We start from the raw sequence: 25,511 nt of genomic DNA, 5'->3' as shown, positions 1-25,511 counted from the left end.
CGCAGGCAGTACCGCCCGCCTCGCAAGGCGCATGCGCAGTGGCTCCACACCCCGGTACTGCTTCGGCGGCGGGAGAGCTCCCGACAGCCCCCGGGGTGCCTGCCCGCGCTCATTGGCTGTGCGAGGAGCGCGTGTGTGTTTGAAACGCCGCACTGGGCGCTGGGACGCGCGCGCTGCGGGGGCGCGGCCTGAGGAGGATCGGGTTCGAGTCCCACCCCGGCCTCAAACCCGGCGCCTTTATTCTCGTTTTAGTGCGAAAAGGTTTTACAACCTTCTTCAAGATTAAGCCCTCTCCGACCTAAGTCCCGCAGGCTTTCCCAGTGTTCTCTCCCGCCCTCCCTAGCTGGTGGAGCACGTACCAGGGCTTTGATGCAATGAGAGTCTGCTCAGCTTTCAGAAATCTAGTGTAAAATTCATTTTGAGATATGATCCTAGGTCTTGACTACATTCAGCTTTGAGACTGGCCTGGGCAAACTCACTCCAAGTGATCAAAGATTCAAAGTTTGTGCTTACTTTACAATATTTTTCTGCAATAGGTTGCATTTGTCTCTTGCGTGCAGGAGGCTTCAGGGTCTTTCCCAGCACTAAATTTTAAAAGGGCTTCATTTTCTCCTGGGATAAAACAGTTCTTTTGCCAGAGTGCTAGATGTTGAAACTGTTAAGATAAAAAAGCTGGGATTTTTCAACATTTCAACTACTTTAGTTGGGAACACAGCTAGATGAATTATTCTCTTACTTTAAAATGATTGAAGAGAGATGCTTCTAGAAAAGTGGTTAGAACTCTTGTTTCTGTACCTTAATATTTATTATGGTACCTCCTTGCATTTTTTGTTAATCGAGACTGACTTGAGCACATTCCATTTTTCTATGTTTGGCGACTCTGTGTCTCATCAACTGCTTTTGATGCTTACGTTTCTTTCACTGAAATGATATCATTAGTGAAGACCTCTGGGCTGACATCCACAAAGATGCAGTTGAGTTAAAAGACTCGTAAGATTATATTTAAAATATTTACAGGATTTTTCGATGTGTATTTATATTGGAAAACCCAGAGAAAAGTTCCTTATCTTGTATTACTGCAGAGGAGAAACACCTTTCACAGTCCTGTGCCCCTTACACTATGGCCTGTCACAGCCAGTAACTACACCCTTCTGTGAGGTGACACAGAATTGCAAAGACTGAGAACATAAATATCTAAATAATTTTGCTTAATTTCTAATAATTATCACCAGTCTGATTCACTGGAAAATTAGGATCTGCAGCTGCAAAAGGAATATACTATTAATCACTACTGCTGCCATTCTCTAAAAGCAATATGACATGTTTACAGAACCTGCACCGTTCTCCTTGTCCGGTGCTTCAGCACAAGCATTGCACAGCATGGAATAGCTTCCATACTTTCATTTTCCATGGCCAGAATTGCCCAAAAAGCAATTCAGCTGAAAGTTCCTAGCAAAACTTCTAGCTCTGAACAGAAATCTCACAAATGTGCTGGTTCTCGTAATACAAAAGCCACCCACAGGATCTGACTACAGCAGTAAACTACGTGGATTTTGCTCGTTATTTTTATTGTGGAGTTATTATATTATGTTCTTGCCACTAAGGGCAACAAACAGCTTCAAATGCCATGTACCAGGATATTGTTAAGGAAAAGGTCAACAATATCCCAAATTTGGCTGAGAGCTCAAAAACATCTGCTCCATATCCTCAAATTTTCCAGCGCCAGGCATATCATCCTATTGTCTGACCAGGATTTATTATAGCCAAGAGAACTTTAATGGGAATATATGTACAAAGGAAAGTGGGGACTCTCAGGGTGACCCTTCAAAGGGCTGAGGAGGGCAATAAGGCAAAGGGAGGTGCCTCTGGGAGAGTTGTTCTGTGGAACAGAATGATGGAAATGAGGAAATCAAAAGTGGTTGAGTTAGATAAACAGCACCACGGCAGGAGGGGTTAAGAAAGGAGGCAAAATGTTAAACAGAGCCTTGGGAGGATACAGGTAAAGGATGGATACTCCCAGAGGGGCAAGAGAGACTGATAGAATGAGATACATGAGTACAGTGATACAGAGGGACTGAAGTACGTGATGAAGTGGGGGGTATTTAATAGTTTCAGGGACATATTTCACCCTGTGGGTGAAATAAACTCAGCCACAGTCACAAAACGCCATCAGCCTTAGACAATTTAGTAATTAGTAAGCGTGGAGCCAATGAAAAAATGTTTTAGCTCTCCATAATCTACCCTCTTTCTCTGGTTATTTCTGTTCCTAAAGACTGCCTGAAACTCTCACTATAAACAGATGAATAGAAGGAGCACCTGTCATGAGGAAAAGCTGAGACAACTGGGGTTGTTCAGCTGGGAGAAGAGAAGCTTCAGGATGACCTAATTGTGGCCTTCCAGTACCTGAAGAAAATTTACTAGAAAGATGAAGAGAGATGATTTACAAGGGCCTGAATTGACAGGACAAGGGGGAATGGCTTCAAAATCAAAAGCAAGTGGGTTTAGATTGCATATTAGGAGGAAGTTCTCCCCTGGGGTGGTGGTGAGGCCCTGGTACAGGGTGCCCAGAGAAGCTATGGCTGCCCCATCCCTGGAAGTGTCCAAGGTGGGGTTGGACGGGGCTTACCTGGGATAGGGGAAGATGTAGAGCTACAAGGACACAATGCCCACGGCAGGGGGATGGATCAAAATGGTTTTTAAGATCCCTTCCAATCCAATCCATTCCATGGTTAATACCCTGTTAAGGCAAACCAGATTCCCCACTTCTTCCCAAGAGTTAGTAGCCTCAGCACTGTCCACCAGCCGTGTGGCATTGACCTTCCAATCTATTTCATCACAACCTTCTCTAGATTTTAACTAGGGCCACATGTAGCTACTGAAGTATTTTGAAAACGTTTGGGTTTAATCTTTATTCCTGGACCTGTCTAGGCCTGCACAGAACCATCCACTGATATTTCTGCGAGGAACAACAGCTCGGTACGAACTCCGGGCCGGTATTTCCGCTGCCTGGCGATCAGCGCCGTGTCCCTTGGCGAGGGAGCTCTGGAGAACGAGCACACCCCGGGCTCCTCAAACCTGCCGGAGCCGTGCCCGCCCGGCCGCAGCCGGAGCGCCGCGCCTGCGCCCTGCGGCCGGGCCCGCCTGCGCTGGGGCCGGGCGGGGAGAGCGGCCCGGGGCCCGCGGGGGTGCGGGGGCTGCGGGGACCTGCGGGAACTGCGGGCACAGGCCGCCCCCGGAGCCCCGGGATGCGGCTTCGCTGCGGCGGCTGCCCCCCCGCCCGTGGGCTCGGCAGGGCCGGGACAGCGGCGGCCTGAGGCCGCGGATGGGCGGAGCGGGAGGAGCCGGAGCCGCCGCGATGGCTCAGGAGAAGATGGAGCTGGACCTGGAGCTGCCGCCGGGGAGCGCCGCGGCCCCGGGCGACGGCGGCGGCCTGAGGCGGTCGAACAGCGCCCCGCTCATCCACGGGCTCAGGTGAGGGGCCCGGGGAGCTCCCGGCCCGGCCGTGCGGGGCCTCCGGGGATGCTCCGCGGGGAAAAGTGGGTTCTGAGCGCTGTCCCGGGCTGGGAGGGATTTAGGGAACATAACAACGTGTGGAGGGGTGCGAGGAAACCCGGGAAGACGGGCTTTGGTTTTACTGAAACGCTTTGTTTTCACCAGGGTCTGCTGTATTGCGGAGAAATACCGTCCGCAACGTCAGAGTTGTGGCTGTTCTTACACATCGAATAACAATCGCGATGATTTCTGTAATGGATCAAGTCTGAACAAAATAAATCACTGCTCTGTGTATGATTGCAACAGTAAATGATTTCGGGACAATCACGCAGATTTGGTCAGGAACGTAATTTGACGAAACCTTGACATAAGATTTACATTTGGTGTAAAACAGTGTGTCAGGTGGCCAGGAATGTTCCAGGATACTAATTTCTGTAGTATGCATTACTGTGAGAAATACAATGTGTTGTGTAGATTCAACTTGTTGTGTAGGCACAACATCCATGCTTGATGGTGCCACCAGCCTGTGGCAGGTCTGTTTGCAGGAGGGTTGGGTGTTTGCCAGGTCTGGCTCTCTTCGGCTAACAGGACAGAAAGTGGCAGTGGCAGGCGTGGCGCAGGTGAAAGCTTTCAGACAGGTAGGGTTTCTTGTAGAGTTCTGTTTGGGTAAGTTTATAGCCTAAATGGCTGTTTCTTATCTCCTCTGGGTTGTTTAGAAGTTGAGAAATGCCCCATCAGCTACATGATGTGGCTTCCACCCAGCTGTAAGGTGGTCCATGCGCTGCTGTTAGTGGCGTGTCTGCATTTTGGGAGAGCATATTGACCATAAGTTTCATAAACTGTAGTATATTGCATGACAGGTATTCCTGGCGAATTGATTTTTTTCCCCTTCTTTTCCTGTAAGGGACTGGATATCAAGTGATGAACAAGTCTCACAGACCTCTTTTACCAAAATGGTTATCAGTGTCTGACAGTTCAGACAAAATACTACTTCTTGCCTATTCCATCGTGGTTTACTGTTAAGTGAATGTAATTTTGATTCTTTTACATAATCACAATGAAACAACTCCCATTTTACGTTTTGATGCGGTATGGAAGAGTTGTGTATGGCAGCTCTCCTCTGGGAGGTTTCTGAGCAGGTAAACTAATTGTGTGACTGAGACAAGGTGTTTTTATAATCTCAGCCTTTTGTAAATTGGAAATTCCAAGATGCTTGACTCTTGAAAAAACCCTCCAAACAAATTATTTAGTTCAGTCGTTGGGCAGATAGAAGGTTAAGCCTGAACTCTTGTGTTGACACTGTGTATACACTATGAGTTAGGTGTTCATACAAATAAAACTGAAATGCCATTGAACTAATCTGAGGTGGTTGCAGTGGTTTGCCTGTGAGTTTGGAATTTTCCACCAGAATACTGTTTTTGCAAGATTGCAGCTCTTGGCAAGAAACTTCAGTTTTTCCCAGAATGGCTTTGTTGGGTAAACTGAAACAAAAGCTCTTGCTCTTACACAGCTTGCTTTTTCTCCTCTGCCTCCTGTTTTGACTTCTTCATTTTTTAGTGAGGAACTTGGAAAATGAGTTGCTGTAGATCCAGAGAACAGTTATAAGTGGAATATTTTAGATCACAAAAATTACCTTTCACAGAACTTTTAACTCTTGTTTTTGTGCGGAAAAATTCTGATTTTTAATGGGAACTGTAGTTTTCTGTGAAAAGTAAGTCTGAGATCTGACAAGTTCTGGTGGTTTTGCAAGGGAGATTAAAGATAGGATTATTTGTAGATAATTTTTTTTCTCCTTCTCTGTTAGTTAGCACTGGGTATTGGACTCAGGCTATGGTAATGTGGGATGGGATTGTTCCGACCTGTTTTCTTGACTCAGACGCTGGATTTCAGGATGTGCTGTTTGGCTTGTATTTGCATGCCAACCAGTACACTTACACTGGAAAGAATTGTGGCTGTTGGCCTCAGCCAAAACTCATCTCTAAACATCATGTCACGGATCCCTTCAATTTCTCCTCTTCCACCTCTGTCAAATGGCAGCTGTTTGATCTCTCCTGGGTGTGAGCTGAGTGAAACTTCTTGGAAAATTGTAAATTATGTCTGGTCCTACGTACCTGACATTTTGGAGAAGGAGAGTCTATTCATTTTTCTTGGCAGAAAGTACAGTGCTTATGCCAATTTCTGTTGGCTTTTATTTCACAATATAAGCTTTATTTGTTTATTTTATTTACAGCTACATAAAAGCTGTCTAAAACTTGTCTACATGTCTAACTGGTGTGTTTTAAACTAGAGGATTCTGACAATGGTATGTCATGAAAGTGCAGTAGGATTATCAGTCCTTACAGCAAGGTAGTGCTGCTGGTCAGGTTAGTGTTGAGGAAATTGTGTTTGTGGGGGGTTTCTGTTTATCGCAAGTTAGCTGCAGAAACAAAAATATATAATGTGAATTCTTGTAATTGGAATCTAATTGCAGTCTTATATTTGTATTTGTTCACCTGTGCAGTTCCTCACTGACTTTTGAGGGCATGAGGGTTACCGGATTGTGTCTCAAATTTCTTTGTAGCAACCATAAAATTTAGTTTATTTCTGCAGTCACGTTCATGAAGTGCTGATCATTGGGTTTTGAAACACTGGTGATGACATGACCAGTAAAACTTGCTTTAGGAATCAATAGAACTAAAATTGCCGTGAGAAAGAAGTTCATTTTGTGTCAGATAAATAATCCTGTACCATTGCAATGGATACGCTGCTATGGGGCCTTAAAAACTGGGTTTAGTGTAAGTTTAACCTTTCCTGGAAAAAATGTTCAGAAGATATAAAATGTTTGTAATGATAAGATTTATCGAGATGCTGTATTTTCAAGTTATGTTTTATCTGTGGGTTCTTAGCTGGTTTCAGTCACTGCTTACAAGCTGTTAATACATTTGTTCTGTTGAATGACATTTGAAGCCGTATACAAGCAGCAGCCATTCCAAGCATAATAAATCCCCACAGTCTAAACAATTCCTCAGTTATTCTGAGGACACAAAATGATTAATTGAAATCAATAATTGAAGTAGCTGGGAATTGGAGGATGAACAAGTTGATTTGCACTCTCTGCCAACAGGCTAGAAGAGTTCTTGCCTACCTGTCTCTGGAGTGTTTTGTCTCAACAGGAGAGCTGTCACAGCATTTGAAACTGAGCTGGTATGAAGAAGTGCTTTTTGCCGGGAAGGAAATGGCTTTTGCATTTGACTCGCGTTTCTTTTCGCAGCGATAACTCCCAGGTGTTCCAGGGCAGCGTCCTGCGCACCCGCAGGAACAGCACCACGGTCATGAATCGGCACAGCCTGGTAAGAAAACTCCTATACCAACCCCAACAGGTGCCAAGCACAAGTGTGCAAACAGGAATAAACAAAATTAGATTGCAGTCTGTGAAACTAGTACCTCATTGCTTTCAGAAACAAGGCTCTAGACTGGGACATTAAAATGCTGTAGCTATAATGAAATGTTACTTACAGATCATTTGGCTTCGAGAGTGCTTGTATTTCATTGTGATCATAACTTTGCTTGTAATATAGATGTTCCAAGGCAGAGTAGGAAAGGTAGCTTGCTAAGAGAACTAATTATATAACTGTACTGTTAACAGTAATCAATGTCTTCAGTGATTTCTGATGCCTAAGAAAAAAGTGCAGACAAATACTTCAGCAAAGTTTGGATCAGAACAGAACCAAAATAGCTATATATGAGAAAGATTGGTGGAAAAGCCTTTCTCCTGCTGGGATGAAAAAACTGAAAGAAAGTGTTATGGTCAAGATTTCTTAATCAAGTCTCTTCATATTTTTAGGGTGGCAGCTTAGTGTAAAACTGTTTGTGCTTGTGGTCAAAGCAAGAGTAGAAAAAAGCAAAGGCAAAAGCTCAGTTTATTGTGTTTACTCCTGAAGATACTCAATTGTTGAGCTACAAAGATGCTAATTCAGGGTGCTTTGCCCCTTGCTAGGAAGCAGGAGCTAATTCGCTGATGGGCTACTCTTCTGCCTGCCCCTCATAAATGTTGTAGTCTCATGGACTTAACCAGTGTTTCCATCTTCGTGGGACGATGTTCCTAACCTTTCCCCTCACACTAATGTTATTAAAAAGTGTCCTTCTTCTTCAGTCCCAGCTGATCAGGTGCTGACAAAATACATGAAATTTTACTTACACTAAAAATCAAGTTCCCCACTGGCTGCTAGATCAGTGCCTTGTCTGCTTTGAAATTCTCCTCTGAGGTGTGATCTGGGTTATGGTTCTGTTGAATATGGCAAGAAGAATGGAATTGGAAAGGATCTTAGAGATTCTCCTCCTTCTGTGGTCTTAAACCAGGATCATCCACAGATAAAGGATTTTGTGACAGAAGTAAACTTTCAGCATCAAGGACCCTAAGCAACCTTCCCTGGTATTCTTCCTATAGCAAAGAAGTACATTTAATTTTATGATGTTAGAGATATACTAAGGAGCTAGATGACATCTACTTTTGTAAATTAAATTTTACATAAGGAGGTGATAAAGTGTATTTCAAAATCCACTTCTTTGTATTTAAGAAAACTAATCCAAGTTTTACTGCAGTGTAAACTGTAAGAGGGTTAAAAGATTCAGTAAACAATCAAAACTTCTTTATTACAAGTATTACAAGTACAGCTTAAATTTTATGTTTTGTTTAACTCCATGCAAAAAAGTTGATTAGTGTTTGTCTAATCTGTGTGGTGTTCCCTGTCAGGGGAGCAATGGGAGTTGCTAAAATCTCAGGTAAGTGGAGGTCATACACCGTCAACTCCATCTCCAGTGCTGTCCCAGTTGCTCAGCCGAATTCCACGATCTGCTTTTGGAGTAGCTTCTCCAAGTCTCAGAGTAGGTTTATAATGATCACTGCAGGGGCAGTGGTGCCATTTGGGCTGGGGCTTGATCTGCGTTTTTCTGATACTACATGTAATTGCCAAGGAGGGGTTAACCAGGCCCAGTATCTGCAGTTTTTTTCTTCCAGGAGATACCAGTGAATAAATGTTTTGGTGTTTTTTTGCTTTGTTTTGCATGACGGGGGTTTTTGTTCTGTTGCTTAAGCAGAGCAGTTGAGTCTGTGTTTAGATGTTTAGGTGCTATTTCAGCAGAAGCTGATGTTAAATTTTTTCTAATTTCGTTTTTTTAAGCCGGGTAGTTCCTCTGCTGGGTTTAGTGTGGCCCCACAAGTGGCTGTGCTGGCAGGAGGCAGAGGGCACTGCAGGGCAGGGCAGAGGCACTGGGGCAGTCCCTGCTCACCTGGGCTGTGGCTCCTGCCAGCCTGACACTGCTGGAACTTCACCTGCACTGGAACACATTATCTGACACACTGGAGTAGGGGGGAAGGTGATTCTCTTCCCAGTCATAGTCTAATAGTTTGTAGTGTTTTTATTAATTTTTTTTCTCTCTTAAAACATTAGGGATTTGAGTAGCATAATTTTAATAAATGGGTTCAGTTTAGCAAGTATCCTTTGAAAGTGACAGAGGTTTCTTTGCACAAGATTTAAATCAAAGGATGGAAACAGAGCAAAAGTGAGTTTTGCACACTGACAAAGCGAGGAGGATGACTTGTTGGAAACAAGATGTAGGATTCTCAGAGCTGTGTTAGTGCATCAGACCCTGCAGAGAAACACTTAAATGTCTTTTTATATTTTTTGTTTTATACTGCAAACAAGTTTTTGTACATATTCTGTTAATGTTAAACATTAAAGTATGTGGATCACAGTCATTAAATTAGAATATAATGAGTGGAACAAATGCATTTCTACTGTGGAATGACAGACTGAATAGGCAGGAATGCACTATTGTCCAAATCCTTTTCTCTATGTGAGAATCAAGGTCAGCTCAAGGTCTGCATTGGCTGGTGCAGCTTGGAGGAATTTTTATTAGCTGCACAGGATTTTTGGGAACCCAGTAAAATAGTAAAGCTGACCTAAACTGGACTTTAAAAGCAGCAACCCAAGATATTATATCTGTTAGACTTTAGTATTATATATTACGATGACTAAATTCTGGCATAAATGTTAGTCATCCTCTGTGTGAGCCTGATAGGCTGAATTCTTTTGTGAGAAGCAGGGTGTGATGTCTTCATGTTTGTTTTTTTAGAAGGAGGGTTCTGGATGTATGAAGTGTTAATAGTCTATGTTAACTTACCCTGTCAGGCAGCAACATCCTTGTGTTCTTCATGGCACTGATTAGAAGATGGTGCAGTAACAGTTAACTAAACCTTTGTTAGTTCTCCAGCTTCAGCATGATGAAGAGCTCTAGTAATGTTTTGTGAAGCAGATGAAGCCTTGTAATGAATGAACTATAAAAACACCTATAATAATGCAAGCCTTACTTGCTGAACTCATCCATTTTGAAAAGACACCTTAGTTTTTGGAAGGATTGTCATCTTAGAGAGAAGTTAGATCTCTATTCAAGGCTTCGGTTTAGAATTTTTGTTCCTTGAATGGCTATGATGTAAATCAACGGAGGGTTGACAATGTAAGGGATTGGAAATATATGAAAGAAAATGATATTTTGAGGAAATAATCACTTTCAATTACTCGGTTTTGGGTGTGCAGTTTTAGATCATAGCATTCCAGTGAAATCTTGATGCAAAACTGTCAACATTAACAGAAGACCATTTTTAGTCATGTCTTCTCTGATTTCACCCAAATCGGTGAAGCTCTTGAGAAACCATAAAGAAAGTGTTTAACTCTTTGTTAGACTTCTAATAGCTGATTTTTTTCACCTGTCAAAGTGCTTATTTATAGGCAGTCCAGGAACCTTTTTGTACAATGTTGTGTTGTTTTGGCTTTGTATTTTTAAAGGATCTGTTGGGGAGCTTTCTGGATCACTTTAATAAAAATAAATATTCTGAATCACATAAAGGAAAATATTTATGCCAACAGATATACTGGGGGTGACAGCGTGCTAGTGAAAAGCAGCCCCATTCTGTGGGGAAAGCTGTCAGTTCTAGTTGCCTGGAAATGGAGTGGAAGCCAGACTGATATCAGTTAGCATCTGTGAGTTTATAAAGCAGTATAATGTGGAGATACATATTAACATGTTCTTGCAAGTAAGTAATGTAGGTTATATATACACTGAGAATGTTATAAGTGACATGTTTGGGTTTTTTTTGATTGGGTTCTTTTTAGTTGGGGCAATACTATTTTACTAACATTTCTGTGGTACCTTTCCCGCCCTTCTGCTGTACTTCTAATTGTATGTGACTTTGTTTTTGCAGTTTGTGCCATCATCTCCTATCCGTATTCCTAGCAGCCGTCTTCATCAAATCAAACAAGTAAGCACAGATTCCTCTAAATGAGTTTTTTATAGGTAGCTGGGGTTTTTTGTAGTCAATGTTTAATGTCCTTCAACTGGCTGTAGATTTTATTTTCAAGCTGCTTGCCCAGTTCCATGTTTCATGAGGCAACAAGTAAGTGAGGCAGTAAGGAGAAGGTTTGACCAGAGAGAGGATTCTTCAAATTGACATTTCAGAAAGGAAACCTTTAATGTAAACCGTTAGGGTAAAGTTTCACCAAGTTTTTGGCAGCAGTGCCAGCATAAATATTCGAGACCAATAACAAAGTGTTCCTTAACTTGTGTTGGCACAAGACTTTTGTGCAGCCAGAAAATGAGCAGGATAAGGAAGCATTCCGGCTGAAAAATAGTCTGTACTCTTCTGGCTGGGCTATTTTTCATCTGTATAATTTTCTTATCCAGATCCCTGTACTTGTGCTGTCACAGCACGAACGGAGGGGGAAGGGCAGCAGAGCAAACACTCAGGAAGGGGGGTGGTGTGGGGAATATCTGAGCAGGCTCAAATAGCTCTGCTCCCAGCCAGCACACCGCAGGCAGAAGACTCCAGCTTTAAAATCAACAAGCTCAAACTCACAATGTGTGTCCTTCATTTTATATCTCCACTTTTTGACAGTAGAATGGTTATGAAATTGGCTTGAAGATGCTTAATTTTTTAATTTTTTTTTAGCTAGCTAAAAAAATGGATAGGCTTGATTTTTGCAGGGTCAAAAGTTAAGAAAACAATTCAATGCTTCAGACAGCATTTTTAAAGTATGGCGCCTGAGAGATGGAAGGCACTTCTGCTTCCTACCTCGGTTATTTAAAGTAGTTGCACAGTAATCCAGAAGAAAATAACAGCTTGGTTTCATTATGTAAATAGTTTACTGGCTTAAATAGACTCTGAAGCAGTCAGGTCAGCTGTACACCTCTTTTTATCAATATAAAAAAGCTTAGGATTAATATGTAAATATCATAGATTCACAAATTAGTTTGGGTTGAAAGGCACCTTTAAAGGTCATCTGGTCCAACCCCCTGCAGTGAGAAGGGAGATAAAATGTGAAATATGCTGAGAGCAAAGGAATGGACTGTTATGACTCTGCTCTATTACCTGAAGTAAAATTTGATAATTCAGTCTTCTGGAAAATACTTCTGCATTCATGTTTGTGTCATCCATTTATTAAAGCAAATGGTGTAATTTCCTGATTTGTGTTTGAGCATTAGATTCACTAGTTGGAACTGATTCCATGTCCTGTGTACTCACTGAGAACCTGTGTGATTCTGATCTCTTTCAAATCTGAGCAAATTATCACACAGATGAAGAAGTTAGACTCTTATGATGAGGATTGTGAAGATGTTTAGTTGAACTTTTTTACTCTTGAATCAGGGAACCTACTCATTCACTGAACAAACTGGCTAGCATTGAGTTAATTTTAAGGAATGGTATGTGCCTAAGAGGAGATTGAGTCATATTTGTGCTTGGTGTTAATGTTTAGTTTAATTTTATATATTTTATCCATTTTAATAATATTTTATGGAGGTTTTTTTAGGAAAAAACTTCACTGACTCCTGAATTCATTGTGTGCAATGCAGTGTATTGCAAATGAGATGCTGACAAGTGTCTAGTTAGTCACTAATCCATAGAGTAAGGTAAGAATCCAGCCATATTTTTGAGGTTTATGTGTACTAGTGTCCCCTTTGTAAAATTATATTACTCAAGACTGCATAAAGACACTCTGGCACGTGCAGAATTTCTGGTTCATGCTATCATTATTCAATTTTGTAGCTACCTCTTGGTTAGTAATGAAAATGAAGCTGTTTGGGAAACAACCAGCTCACATAAGCACTTCTTACATGATGGTCTCTCCTGCTGCATATCTTTGTCATCTTCTCCCCCTCACTCCTTTCTATGGATGAGAACTTGAAGTTACTGTTGCTTAACCGAGTTGAATTAAATTTTCCACATGCCAAAGTGAAGTGAAACCACAGCTTTTCTAATTTGCTGTAAATCAGTGGTTTTTGTTGGTTTTTTTTTTACCTTATTTCTTCATGTGCTAATCTTTTAGGAAGAAGGAATGAATTTGCTGAACAGGGAAACAGTTCGTGAAAGGTGAGCACTAAGGCAAAGCAGAACAGTCTCTGCAGCCATCTGTGGGCCCGGGACAATACATTTCTTTTCTTCTTTATAGAGAAGTGCAAGTAGCAATGCAGATGAGCCACTCATGGGAGGAGAGCTTGAGCCTGGTAATGCATTCGTGCTTTAATTTGTGTTTCTATCATCACTATCAGGACACTAGAGACTCTCTCATGTCAACATTTCCTTTGATAGTTTGACCTACACTTATGTTGTTAGTATAGCACTGCTTTTGATCAGCAATTTTTCACTAACAAGGCATAGAATTATCAGTTGTTCAAGGTACATGTGGGTTCCTTGGGCTGCTGTGTCAAAAGGAAATTGCATGGATGTCTGCCTATTCAAATTTTCTTACATGTTCTGATACTCTCCATGTAATGTTTTTGGGGTTTTTTGTTAAGCATAAGCTCATAAATGGCTGCCTGAAAATTGTTGGTATGAGGGAGGATAACTTTGGGATTTCACACCAATCAGTCCTTTTCTTGTTCAGGTACCTGGTCATAAGATTAATTATGTGTACTGTTCACAGAGTGACAACGATTTTGAAAAATCACTATCACCAAAGCAAGTAGACTTTGTTCCAGTTTCTCCAGCTCCTTCACCTACACGAGGAATAGGGAAGGTGAGCAAAATGTGGTAATAATGCTTTTATCTTAAGCAGAGCTAAATAAATTCAACCAAATTAGTAGCAAAAGATAAGGTCACCTGCTCCTTTCTACCTCAGCTGCAAACAAGAAACTAGAGAGTAAGTAAAACTCTCTAAAACCCCACACCAGAAAATACCAGCTGCTCATCTTGTGGATGTGAATTTCTGTGGAGTGTTCAGCTGTTATGCGGTGTTAATAAAAAACAAATAAGTCTGTTTACCAGAGTACGGTGAAATAAATCTGCATGAAAATGGAATCTGTCCAGTTTTAATTTTTTTTCTCAGTAGCAAAAAGTGATGTCTCAGTAAACCCGGTGACTGGTTGCTGAATTTGGTGCTGAGTTGTTTATTTCTCTGCAGTTAAGCAATTGTTACCATATGGGATTGATACAGTATTTACAATGCAAATTCTTTTCCTCTCAGCAATGTTTCTCACCATCTTTGCAAAGCCTGGTGAGCAGCAGTGGGTTGCCTCCAAGTCCCAGCCCAAGTCCAACAAGGAGATTTTCAAGGTAAGTCACAGATCATATCAATGACAGAAGATAGGTGCAGCTTGTTCATAGTACGCATTTGAAATACCAGAACTTGTTGTACCTATAACTGATTCTGAGCACAAACACAACTTCATATAGTCATGTAGACTTTAGATTTTACAGTGTTGTAAAACATTTGTCAAAATCCTCATGTCATAACGCTGGGAAATGAGCTGCATTGTGGCATCTGTCTTCCCGGTGTAGTCTCTATATTGCTCTCATTCACATCTTTAGTAATTGAGTTCTGAGGGAAGGAAAACACAAACAAATTTAGGGTTTGTTACTCCTTTGAGGGATGTGGGCATACAATTAAAGTTTACTAGGCTCTCACAGTTCAGCCTGTCAGCTGAGATGTAGTCAGTGCCTGGATGAGAGTTTTTAGACTGCCCCAGTTGTGAAATAATGTAATTAAACATTTCCTGCTCAGTTCTGTGCTTCCTGGCCTCTCTTCTGTTTTAATGCCTAGTTTCTTCTAGTGATTTCTGCCCAATAGTTTGTTTTCTGAATATCTTCTGATTCTTCTTCCAACCTTTCTCTTTTAATGGTGATCTCAGTGCAGCATTTGTCTTCTTTTAGTAGGAGAAGCCAGAGCCCAATTAACTGCATTCGACCAAGTGTTCTTGGATCAATCAAAAGAAAAGGTACAGTATTTAGGTTTGGCAAATACAATATGCCAACTTGTTAGTTATATAATAATTCATGTAGCTTTCTTCATAATTCTGTCCAGTTGGCTGATACTTCAAAAAGCAAGTAGAAATAGAACATATTACACATGAATATGAAACAGACAAATCATTAAATTAGATTTTACTATTCCATCAAGCTTTTAATTCCATAAAGCTAATAATTGTTTTGTTCTAATTCCTCCCCATTGCTGTGGTCATATGGATCTGACTAAAAAGTCTTACATAACCTGCTTAACAAAACAATAAATACAACTATTGGTATATTTAACTTAAACAGAAAATTTTGAAAGTCCTGGTTAACTGAAGCACATCGTACATTTCAAATAACTCTTCAAAAACCCAAAGCTGATGCACAGGCCTGGTAGGCACCTTACAGCTTTATTACGAAATGTTTCTCTGTCTTTCTGCATTTTTCTTCAAGTTTAACATCTGGAAATTTTATTGCACCTATTTTTATATGTTCAAGCTTCACCTTTGTTACAGAAAACCTCTGGCTCTGAGACAACGTTTAAAACGCTTTCATCTGAGTTCTGTCATAGCCTATTTAAGCATATATCTATCCTCCTCTCTTCTAGAGTGTTTGGAAATCAAAGTTTATAGAAAAGATTTGTGATAATCCTGGAGCTTGTTCCTTTTCCTTATTTTCAGCTTCTCTGCTCTGGTGGAGCTGGTCAGTGAACTGAAAGCTGGATAAATTGAAACAAAAGGATTATTCTTCACTGAAGAATAAATATCTGATATCTAAGCCTTAGTTAATTATTCACTAAACTGTACTGAAGCTTGGACAGAATGGTTCCAGGAAATAGTCTTTAAAATTTCAGCATCTAAATTCCATGTTCTACATATGAAATACTGGAAGTTTGAACCTCTGTTCTGTTTGCTCTGTAGCAGTACAGTGAAAGTGGATTTTAGTTTAAATGAGTCATAATTTTTATCACTTGGTATCTCTTCCCAAAGGTGTATCAGAGATGGAAGATCACCCAAAAAGATTATTCCAAGGATCCACCAACATGTTAACCCCTGAGGCTGCACATCAGGCGGACCTTGGGGCATGGTAAATGTTTGTTGTCCCTTTCAGCAGAAGCATTACAAATCATTTTTCTCCTAGCAGTGATAAGGCTTGAAGGTTTTTTTGCTTGTTTTTGTCTGTTTTTCGTAGAGATACCTCGTAATGTTACAGCACTGAAATTATCAGAGTAAACAGGCAGCAATGTTCCATGCAATTCTGCAGTTTCTAGTCCTGACTGATAACATGGAGTGTTGCGCATATTTAGGAAAAGACAGTTCATGGATGATAGCTTTTGGGGTCTGATTCACATTGCAATCAAATGTGAATGCTGATTTTTTGGGTGACAATTTTTCAGTGGCTCTCTTGACAAAACGGCCTCTGGCTGTTGTGCTGGCCCAAGGCCTTGAGGATGGAGTAAAGCTGGGAGTGGATTGTTTGGTCCGGAACTTCTGATCTGTGCCCCATTTTTGGGTGAGCAGAGGAGGAAACGGGCAGTGTCCTGTGTGAGTCTGGAAGTGACTGTGTGTGTAGCTGGAGGTATATTTCAGATCACAGGGCTTGCAGCTCCTTCAGACATGCACCTGTGTGTTTAGAATGGCTTTGTGATGATTTGGGCTGGCTTTGGGCACTTACCCTGAGCCAGTGCCTCGTTTCTCATGCCCTGGTGTCGCTGTGTTTTCAGTCTGTCCTCACATGCCCTGGATGACAACAGGAGCAGTGCAGGCTCCTCCTGTGACTCCCCAGCTGAAGTTGGCACCAGCACAGATTCTCCAGTGTCGCTCTCCGACTCCAGATCCCCGTTTTTGCCAGTCGATCTCATGGCCAAGTTACCGATGAACTGAGAAGCAGGAATCTGCTGATGGACACTAGGAAACAGGCGGGATATCGCCCAGACTTTCTGTTGTGTGTAACCCATTCTGTTCCTCATAGGAACTTCCAGCAATGTCATTCCTTCTAGAAAACTTCCAGAGTAGTTCCTTGAGGAAGAATTCACCTTTCTAGTGATTTGTATGACATTTACTACAATGCAGAAGCATTTGGACTGCAGACAGTGTGCATTTGGGTGCACACCTCAGTGAGCAGGCTGCTGGTTTGCAGTGGATGTGATCTCCTTGGTATGAGTTACAAACACTGTACATGTGTCCTGCTTGTGGAAGACTTGGCTTGCCAGCAGCCTGTGTCCTCCCTGCCTGTGGAGGAGCAGAAAACTCATATTTGTCCTCAGCCTAAAACCAATGAAGCAGCTTACTAATTGTTTCTATTCCCAGAGTGTTAGATATTTATTTTTTTTCTTCATATGAAAGGGAGAATATTGCAGGGAGGGAATTGATTTTTATTAATATTATTGTGTTCTATTATAATTGGGTCTTAATTAAGAGAATTCTCTGTTCCAATGGATGTCAGAAAAGAACAAATTGGTGAATTGTCAAATTTATGTGTTGGATTTTATTCATGATCATGACTGCTGTTGTGACTAAATCTAAATTAGGTGTGGAACATTCTTCTGGGGTTTTGTATCTGGCATTTGTTTCTTTTTCTTCCCCATTTAGATGATGTGTAGGAGTGGTAGATGCTCTGTTAAATGCCTTTTAGTAGGGAAAAATAGTGACAATACATTAAATCCTGAAATTCTAGTATTTAGTTCTTCAGAGATGCATTATTTTAAGTCAGTATTTGTCCTCATATACGACAGATACGGTGAGGAATCTTAAATGCCTTTTGACAGCCTGAGGCCATAAAACATATTTAGTCTGTGTTTATTTTCCTGGTGTTGCTTCCTCAAACGGTGACATCAAGTCATTTCTGCTGTTGAAAACTTCAGATGCTGATTAGAAGCTTGAAATCTGGTAATCTGAGATGCTTGAAAAGTCAGTGTGTTGAGGCATCCTGATCTCTACTCTGAAATTCTCCAACAAGGAGGAATTCACAGACCCCCCCCCCATGGACAGCTGTCTGGGATTTTGCAGTGACACCCCCACTGGGGTTGTGCAGCTGAACTCCCGCAGCTGAGTCCCTCTTTGTACATGTCTGTGCATCTGTGCTATGTGGTTTCAAACCTTCTCTCCAGAGAGGCTAAGAATTAAGCAAAATGTTTAAATTTTAAATGCTAAACCTTTGTAGTGTGTCATAAAGTGAGAAAAGTATGGAAACTTCCCTCAAGTAAGAGAAAAATCTGCCCTGAAGTCTGCTGTGAAAGATTCACATGGATGAAGCTTTGACTGACAGCAGCTATCAAAATGAGAAAGGTATGACTTGGAGTGCAAGGACCTGGCGACCCGAGGGCCAGTGACCCTTTCCTTTGTGTCCTTATTGTAGAGAGGAAATAGAATGTATTTAATAGTCTGTTCTAGTTAAGATACGACATCGTTTACTTCTGGTATCATTCCTCTTAAATTATTGTAATAATCACCCTGCTGGTTGCAATCCCTCCCCAAGTTCAGCTGCCCTTTGTCCCCAAGCAGATGCACACGGGAGTGCCGAGCTCTGTTTGCTCTCTCTACTGAGGCAAAGTTTGGCTTTGCAGTTTCAGGTTTGTGCCAAAGAGTTGCTGTGCGTTCACTCTTCTGTGGTGAGAGCAAGACTCTTTGTTTTTTTTGTTTTTTTTTTTTTAACATCTTGCTTATTTTTTAAGAATGAACCTCCTAGTGTCTCTTCCAGTCTTTGTTAGAAGACACATCAGTATAGGGGGGTTTAATAGCTGAGTGTGGGTCAACTTGTCTCTTTTCTGTTGAATATTTATGCTATTTTTCAAATAAGTGCCAATAAATGGAAAAATAAATGTGTCTTGCTGTTTCTGCACGTTTTTTAGATAACTATATTCTTGTTTCCTGCTAGGATTAAATGCTTTCTTTTAAAATCAGAATATCTGTTTTAATTTACATCCACCCAGTCTAGTTAACAGGCAAGTAGGCATTAAAATCTTCAGCAGACTTACCATGTTTTCTTTGTGCAGTGCTGTGTTGCAGGTCTATGACAGCTTTAGGAATAAAGAAGAATAAACCCAAACATTTTTGAATACAAGTTACATGTGTCCCTAGTTTATACCTAGAGGAAGTTGTAGTGAAATCGTTCAGAAGACAGGAGCTTCTGCTGGCTGGTGGAAGTACTGAAGATGGGATGAAGTGGGGAGTCTTTGTGGTTTGCCCTAATAGGGCAGTTAATCATGGAATTGTGGAATGGCTTAGGTTGGAAGGGACCTTGAAGACTGTGTCATTCCACCCTCTGCCATGGGCAGGGACACCTTCCACCAGACCAGGTTGCTCAAAGCCCCATCCAACCTGGACTTGGACAGTTGCAGGGATGGGGAGTCCATAACCTCTGTGGGTCAATTCATGCTGTTGGAGGAGAGTGAAACAGTTACTTATCTGTATCTGTTCCTTTCCCTGCTTTTGCAAAACAAAAATTGCATTGAAATTTTGGGAGAGCATCTCAGTGTTTTATCTCCATGTCACTAAGAAGCTGCAGTTTTGCTCCCTAGAGTCCAGTGACACATACAAGGTTTTTTCCCACTGAAATGAAAAGGTTTGGAACCAATTATACTCCAGAATATGCATCTGGACTCAGGGAATCAGCACGTTATACAGTGCACATAATCAACCCTGTAGTTGTCTAGTAACTCATGCTTTTAATATTACCTCTGCTTCTCTCTGGGATTCTGCCATGAATGGCACCTTCCAAAAGCCACACTTGGGTTTGGCACTTTCTTGGTCTGGTTGAAAATTATCCTGCAGGATTTGTTGGCAGTTAAATCAGATCTTGGGCCACTGTATCTTCCTTGACAAGTGATGGGTGTTTTTCTTCCTTCCGCCTTCTCCAGAGCAACACAGTTGCTGAGGGAACATCAGTAACTGTGCCAGTGCTCAGGGAGCTGTATTTTTGGAATGAACCCTTCAGTGGTTGCTGCATTTAGCAGAGGGATAGATACTTCCCTCTGGAAGAGAGGTACAAATGCCAGGAAAAATGAGCCTGTGCCTCAGCTAGATTGACTTGCAGGAACTTCTGTGTGTTGCCGGCGAGGCAGGTGACGAATGCTCAGCTGAGCAACTGCCCAAGGTCCTCCTGATATCACTGTAAGAGCTTAATCCTAAATTCTTAATTCTCGCCCTTTTTCAGAAAACTTGAATGTGAATGATCACCAACCCATAGAAACAAAACAAGTCTCCAAGGTTTGGTGAGACTGAGATATTTCCATTTATAGATGTGTGCTGTGGTTCTAGTATCAGTGCTGTTTGTGAGTCCAGCCCTGCTATTGTGCAATGATTTGCCAGTGAAGTCACTGGAGGGATCTCCAGCACTCTGTGAGCTTGAGAACAGCTTGTGCCTCCCTTAGTAGTCGTCATTTCAGAAATGTTCACTTTATGCTGTTGTATTCTTGCATATGCTGGAGCCGTAACTCATTTACTTAAAATAGAGAGCTTCAGAAGTCATAATTAAACTGTGTGAGCTCTTTCTATCTTGTTTTAAGCAACCTTTCTCAAAACCAACAGGCAGATGGAGTTTAAGTTGGTCCCTCTTCTCCTGGAAGCAACAAGTTAAAATATTTGTAAATGCAACTGAATGTTTACAGCTACAGTACAGTAATTAAAACCTTACTGACACAGACAGGAGTGTTTGGCAAGAATCCTTTTCAATAACTGGGTGTTAAAATTGTCACCTCAGGTTCATTTTCTAGGAGTAATTGTTTTACCTGTACCAGTGAACCTTCCCATTTCTGCATATCTGCGGGAGCATCCTTGTTTGATAAATTTGAGAGCAGCTGTCAGCCAGCCCAGGCCTTGCTCAGGACATCATTTTCCTCTGGCATGGAGTACTTGAGCCAGACACCCTGCATCCCAAAGACCCAGACCTCACACACACACTGAGATTGCTTCCACCACTGGGGCTTTGTGGTAGAAGGACAAGAGAAAAAAATATGCCACTGAAGGAGAATAACCTTGTTTGACTTCCAGTAGCTGGCTCATGAGCAGACATTTCAGAAGCGGGGAGGAGTCGGGTGCATTCAAACCAAAACCAAGCACAGCCTCCACATGCCTTTGTGCTGGCTCCCTTGTGTCTCTCAAGGAACTGGTGAGACATCCCCAGTGCCACAAAGATTCCTCAGACAAATCTGGCATTTATCAAATTTAAAATTCTTCCCTTAGTTTGGTTTCTTATTCTTTTATTTGCTTCATAAGAGCTTTAGAAAATGCTTGCTATTTTAGGACTTCCTGCCAGGACAAATAATTGTATTTAAATGTTCAGAATTTTGCTGGATGTCAACCCATGTAGGAAGAGCTGCTCAAGAGGAAGCAGGTTTTGCTGCAAGGACTAATCTTTGGAAATGTGGCTCTCCTGGTTACTTTTTGTCCTTATGTGGAGAAAAATCAAACCCATGATATGTATAGCATGTCAGGTTTTGTGGCACAGATATCAGGTGCTGTTTTGTCTTTTAAACCAGTTTAAATACAGCTGGCACTGAAATCACTGCAAGAAGCTTCCTGCTAAAAATACATCAATATCCTTTCAGTTTAAGTGCATTTACTTCAGCAGGTTTGGATTGTGGAGATTCCTGGCAGATTCCTGAGGGAAAGGTGCTAATGGGTTTTAGTGATGTTGATGGAACATGGGTTTCCAGAGCCCTACTGCAGTTTTGTCTCTTGATGGTGGTTTTTTGTTTGTCAGAGCAAATGTTCATCTAATGCCTTCATGTTCATACTTCAAGCCACTGAGTGTCCAGTTTTCTAGAGAAAAACAGTCTCATTTTGTTGTAATAATGTAAATAATATTTCGCTATTGAAAATGTTATGGCTAATTTTTTTTCTTAAATTGAGAAGATGGATTTAAGTTTTATTACAGGGTGCTTGTTACTCAGGTAGACCTTCTTACCAGCCTTTTTCCCCACAGTGAGGAGACACCCATAGCTGTAATTAAATTATTTCTTTGCAGTCTCTGCTGAAGACCAGTGTGGTCACTTTGCCTGCATGTAATTCTACATTATATTGTCAGTGAGGTCATACGGCTTTGCAGATTTCCTAGAGCTGATGTGCATTAGATACAGCTCATTATCCAAAGTAAACAGCTTGTTAGCGTTCAGTGGAGAGCTTCTAAAGACAAAAATCCACACAAATGTGAGTGAGTGAGTGCATCCCTTATCTGGCTTTAGCTGTGATGCTGCCAGTGTCAAGTGTCGCCTGCCAGTGCTCATTTCTCCAGCTCTCCTTTTGAGAGGATGCACTTGTTCTCCAGGCTCCTTTCACTGAGGTCGTTATCTGTAAGTGGCTCTTGCTGACTGCATAGCGATGGTTTCCCAATCCTCACCAGCTCCTGTGGGACAGTAAGGAGTGATGGGCTGCTGGCAGCAGTGAACTCCACTTTGCTTCAGTGGTTTCAGTCTTAATTTTATTTCCTCAGGCAGCACATAATGCCTGCAGGAAAGAGACTCCATTAACTTTGGCTTTTTTTTCTTCTAGCTCCAGTAAGAGATGGTGCTTTCCTTATACTGCAGCAAGCCGGCGAGTGCCGTTTGCCAGGGACACAGGAGGGGACCTGTTTTCCACAGCCACTTGGCCCCTCTATCTGCACATAGCTGGCAGGAGGGTCAATACCAGGATTGCTCAGCCCTGCATGCTTTGTAGGGCAGTGTGTTCCCTTCTGTGCTCTGCCCAGAGGGGCTCATGCAAGGTCAGAGGGCAAAGCACCTGAGCTGCTCCAACCCAACAACTCAAAACCCACCTGGCAGAGATGATTCAACTTCTGGGGGTCTTTAAAGGCCTCCTGTACAAGAGGTTTTTTAAGACCTGAACCTTAAATTTGATGTTGCCCTGAGTGTGAGTTTGAAGTGTGAGATTCACAGTCCTGACAAAGGAATGGGGCAATGGAACTTGGCATTTATAAGGAAAGCTGTTACAAGGAAAATGAGGTATCTTAAATGTACATTGACAAACGAGGACTAAAATACAACAATTTATTGCCAAGCCTATTTGGCAGCCTCTTTCCAGTTTAGGTTTGTTGGTTATGAGATACTTGTACATATGAGTATAAGATGAAATAACATATGATTGGCTTTGACAGTTTTTAATTAGCTGATTGCAGGATTTCTCTGCTTTTTTTTGTTGAAGGCACAGTTCTGTGCATGGGCTCCTCTTGGAGCTGCAGCAAACATCTCTGTGGGGTTTCAAGAGGAGCAGTGACTCTTCCCATCTGACAGCAATGCCCCATTGTCTTCCCAGGGCATGTCTCGAGACATGTCAGCAGCAGCAGCAGCTCAGATTTTCCCTTTGCAGGGGCTGTTTTGTTTCCAGGTGGTGGCCAGGCTCCCTGGAGCTCCATTATCAGTTGCGATCCCTGGTGCAATTAACTGATTCCCTGACAGTCCCTTCTGTCCCTGGAGCTCTGCAACAGTGCACTGGGTCTCCTGAAGTTTCAAGCACTCTGTGATTCACTCCTCCGGAGAAACATGATCACCGCAGGATTTTCTGATCCAGACAAGTGCAAACACCTAAAGAAGATCATGTACCAAGCGACTGGGAGTGACGCTCCCCAAAGTGATCTCAGCAGTGTTCCCACTTCCTGCTGCCAGCATGGCTCGTCTGAGATATCGGTGCCATAGCAAGTGCTGGGTAAACACCAGGATTGTTTCTGCTGGATGATCTCAAAGCCCTCCCAACTGTCTGCTGAAAATACTTGCCCACTGCAAGGAAATGACTGTTTGTGTTAGGAGTCAGGAAATGGGAAATGACGTGAACACTTAACTGTTTTTTCTGGTGTTTCTAAGAGGTATATTCAGTGTCTCAGGTCTTATTTCCAAAGGCATTCAGTGTTTTCTGAAACTCTAGTATGTAAATACTAGAGGTATGTGCATGCACATAAATATACATAAAATTAGGAAATACCTTCCAAATCTTGTGTATCCACCTGCTAAAATTTTACTCCTGCCCTGCTGTGACTATGCTGTAACATAATTTGATATGTTCTCCCTCAGTGCTGAACTGAAACAGTCCTCAGGTCTTGTTTTCCCTACTGTGATAAATCTGTGATTCTGCAGCGTGCTACAACCTCCCTGAAGGAGAAAGAAGTCAGAATTCACACTTGTCATCCTTATTTCACCCAAGCACCAGTTTTCACCCAAGCACCAGTTTTATCTCGTCTGCTGAGTTACTCTGTGCATCTTTGCGCTTTTTTTTTCTTTTTTCTTTTTTTTTTTTTTTCTGTGTATTGCTCCTCCATTGCCTTGACAAAGAAGTGGTCTAATGTTTTCAGTCTTTTTGGTTCACAATAACTTTTGGTTCCTGATTTCTTTGGTCAAGGTGTTTTTCTAAACCAATCATTTTTCCTCAGATTTCTTGAGAATGACTGCTGGCATCTGTGTCCTGTGATCTCTTCTCCATGCATGTGCTGTCCTGCAGGATTGAGGCAGCTGCAGGTGTCAGACCTGGTTACAGTCCCTCAGTGACTCTGAGTTCCTACAGGTGACATTGTCACTTCTGCACTTCTGCAACTGTCGGGCAAAACATGATCCCAGTCCATGACTGGAGTGCCAGGATATAGGAGAAAAAAGGGTTTGTGTTGGCCTTTTTCATCAGCTTGGACACAACAGAATGTTTAGCCTGGCTGCTGGGTGCTAAGATAAGATACTACATGGCACTTTTATCTCCCCAACTTCTGCTCCATTCCCTCACCTTTCCCCAGGCAGCAGCAGGTTCGACCACCTGGTGAAAATCAGAGTTCACAGTGTAGGTACTGAGGAACAGTGAAGCTACAAGAACAGAGCCCTGCAGTGGCAGGAAAACACTGACCCAGCCAGGAGCTCAGTGTTGGAGGGAAGTGCTGTGCCTGCAGCAGCCTCTGACACACAGCCTTCTAAGCCGGTGGGAACCCTTCTTTTTTTTTTTTCCTTAGTGAATGTTAATGTTTGACTTTATCATCTGCTGATGGATGGATGACACGATCCCAGTTCTTCGAGAATCAAACTGAAGTAGCATTGTATAAGAAAGAATGTAGTGAGGTTAACAACTTTTTTCAACTTCTCTTTTTTTTTTTTTAAGAAACATTTTTTTTTGCATGGTTTCTTTGTATTTCCATGCACAAGAAGAAAAGTGACCCATAACATGCAGGGGGAAAGAAGGTTTGATTTTCAAATTTTATTATTCATATCAGAGCATACTCTATAGAGTTCTTACAAACAAAGATTTGTCTGTATGAATCCAATGCGGTAATAGCTGCCCTTTTAGAATTAACATCTCAACAATGAAATGTCAAATGAAGGGAAATACTTGTTGTATGAAACAAGATTAATGTTCACCTCGAATATGAAGCTGGCATTTAACCAGGAGTTTCTGATAGAAAAGTATCTGTGGTAGCTGTGGGGGGAGGGATGTAGAGAAATGCTTTTGCTATTTCACTTAGTTTGGTCTCAAAAATAGAAAAAAATGTGTATTTTGTATTAGTACAAGTTCAGCTTCTGTTAATGCCACTTGCATGCCTCCCTAAGAAAGGAAGGGATCTGATACAGAACTTGTTTTTATTGTCTATTAATTGTGGTACAAAATGGCTGTTGCAAGAGATTATTTCCCCAAGTAAGAAAATGAGCACTCAACAATATATTGGTAAATGATGAAGTAAGAAATTTGAGAATTACTTCTTCACCTAAAATTCATGGTTTATTTCATAGTTCCACTGATGGAATTTTTCATTTTCTTCAATGATCAGTCACGACTCTCGCCCCTCTGGTATGTATATA

General features: G+C 41.7%; 1 protein-coding gene across 2 annotated transcripts; it reads left to right on the top strand.

The window, feature by feature from the left end:
- Positions 1-3,110: 3,110 nt before the first annotated feature.
- On the top strand, positions 3,111-18,576 carry LOC134563887 (P2R1A-PPP2R2A-interacting phosphatase regulator 1). 2 transcript variants are annotated; one of them, XM_063422296.1, is made up of 10 exons: positions 3,111-3,471; positions 6,743-6,821; positions 10,733-10,789; positions 12,852-12,895; positions 12,975-13,029; positions 13,449-13,541; positions 13,989-14,077; positions 14,678-14,739; positions 15,742-15,838; positions 16,476-18,576. In XM_063422296.1, the coding sequence occupies exons 1-10, from the start codon at positions 3,323-3,325 to the stop codon at positions 16,633-16,635; spliced, it is 885 nt and encodes a 294-aa protein (XP_063278366.1). In that variant the 5' UTR covers positions 3,111-3,322; the 3' UTR covers positions 16,636-18,576. The 2 variants fall into 2 exon arrangements, with proteins under 2 accessions (XP_063278366.1, XP_063278365.1); XM_063422295.1 differs by having other exon boundaries at positions 3,113-3,471; positions 14,675-14,739.
- The last annotated feature ends 6,935 nt before the right edge of the window (positions 18,577-25,511 follow it).

The sequence above is a fragment of the Prinia subflava genome, chromosome Z (assembly GCF_021018805.1).
Source record: "Prinia subflava isolate CZ2003 ecotype Zambia chromosome Z, Cam_Psub_1.2, whole genome shotgun sequence".
Classification (NCBI taxonomy): domain Eukaryota; kingdom Metazoa; phylum Chordata; class Aves; order Passeriformes; family Cisticolidae; genus Prinia; species Prinia subflava.
This window is presented reverse-complemented; position numbering and strand designations above follow the sequence as displayed.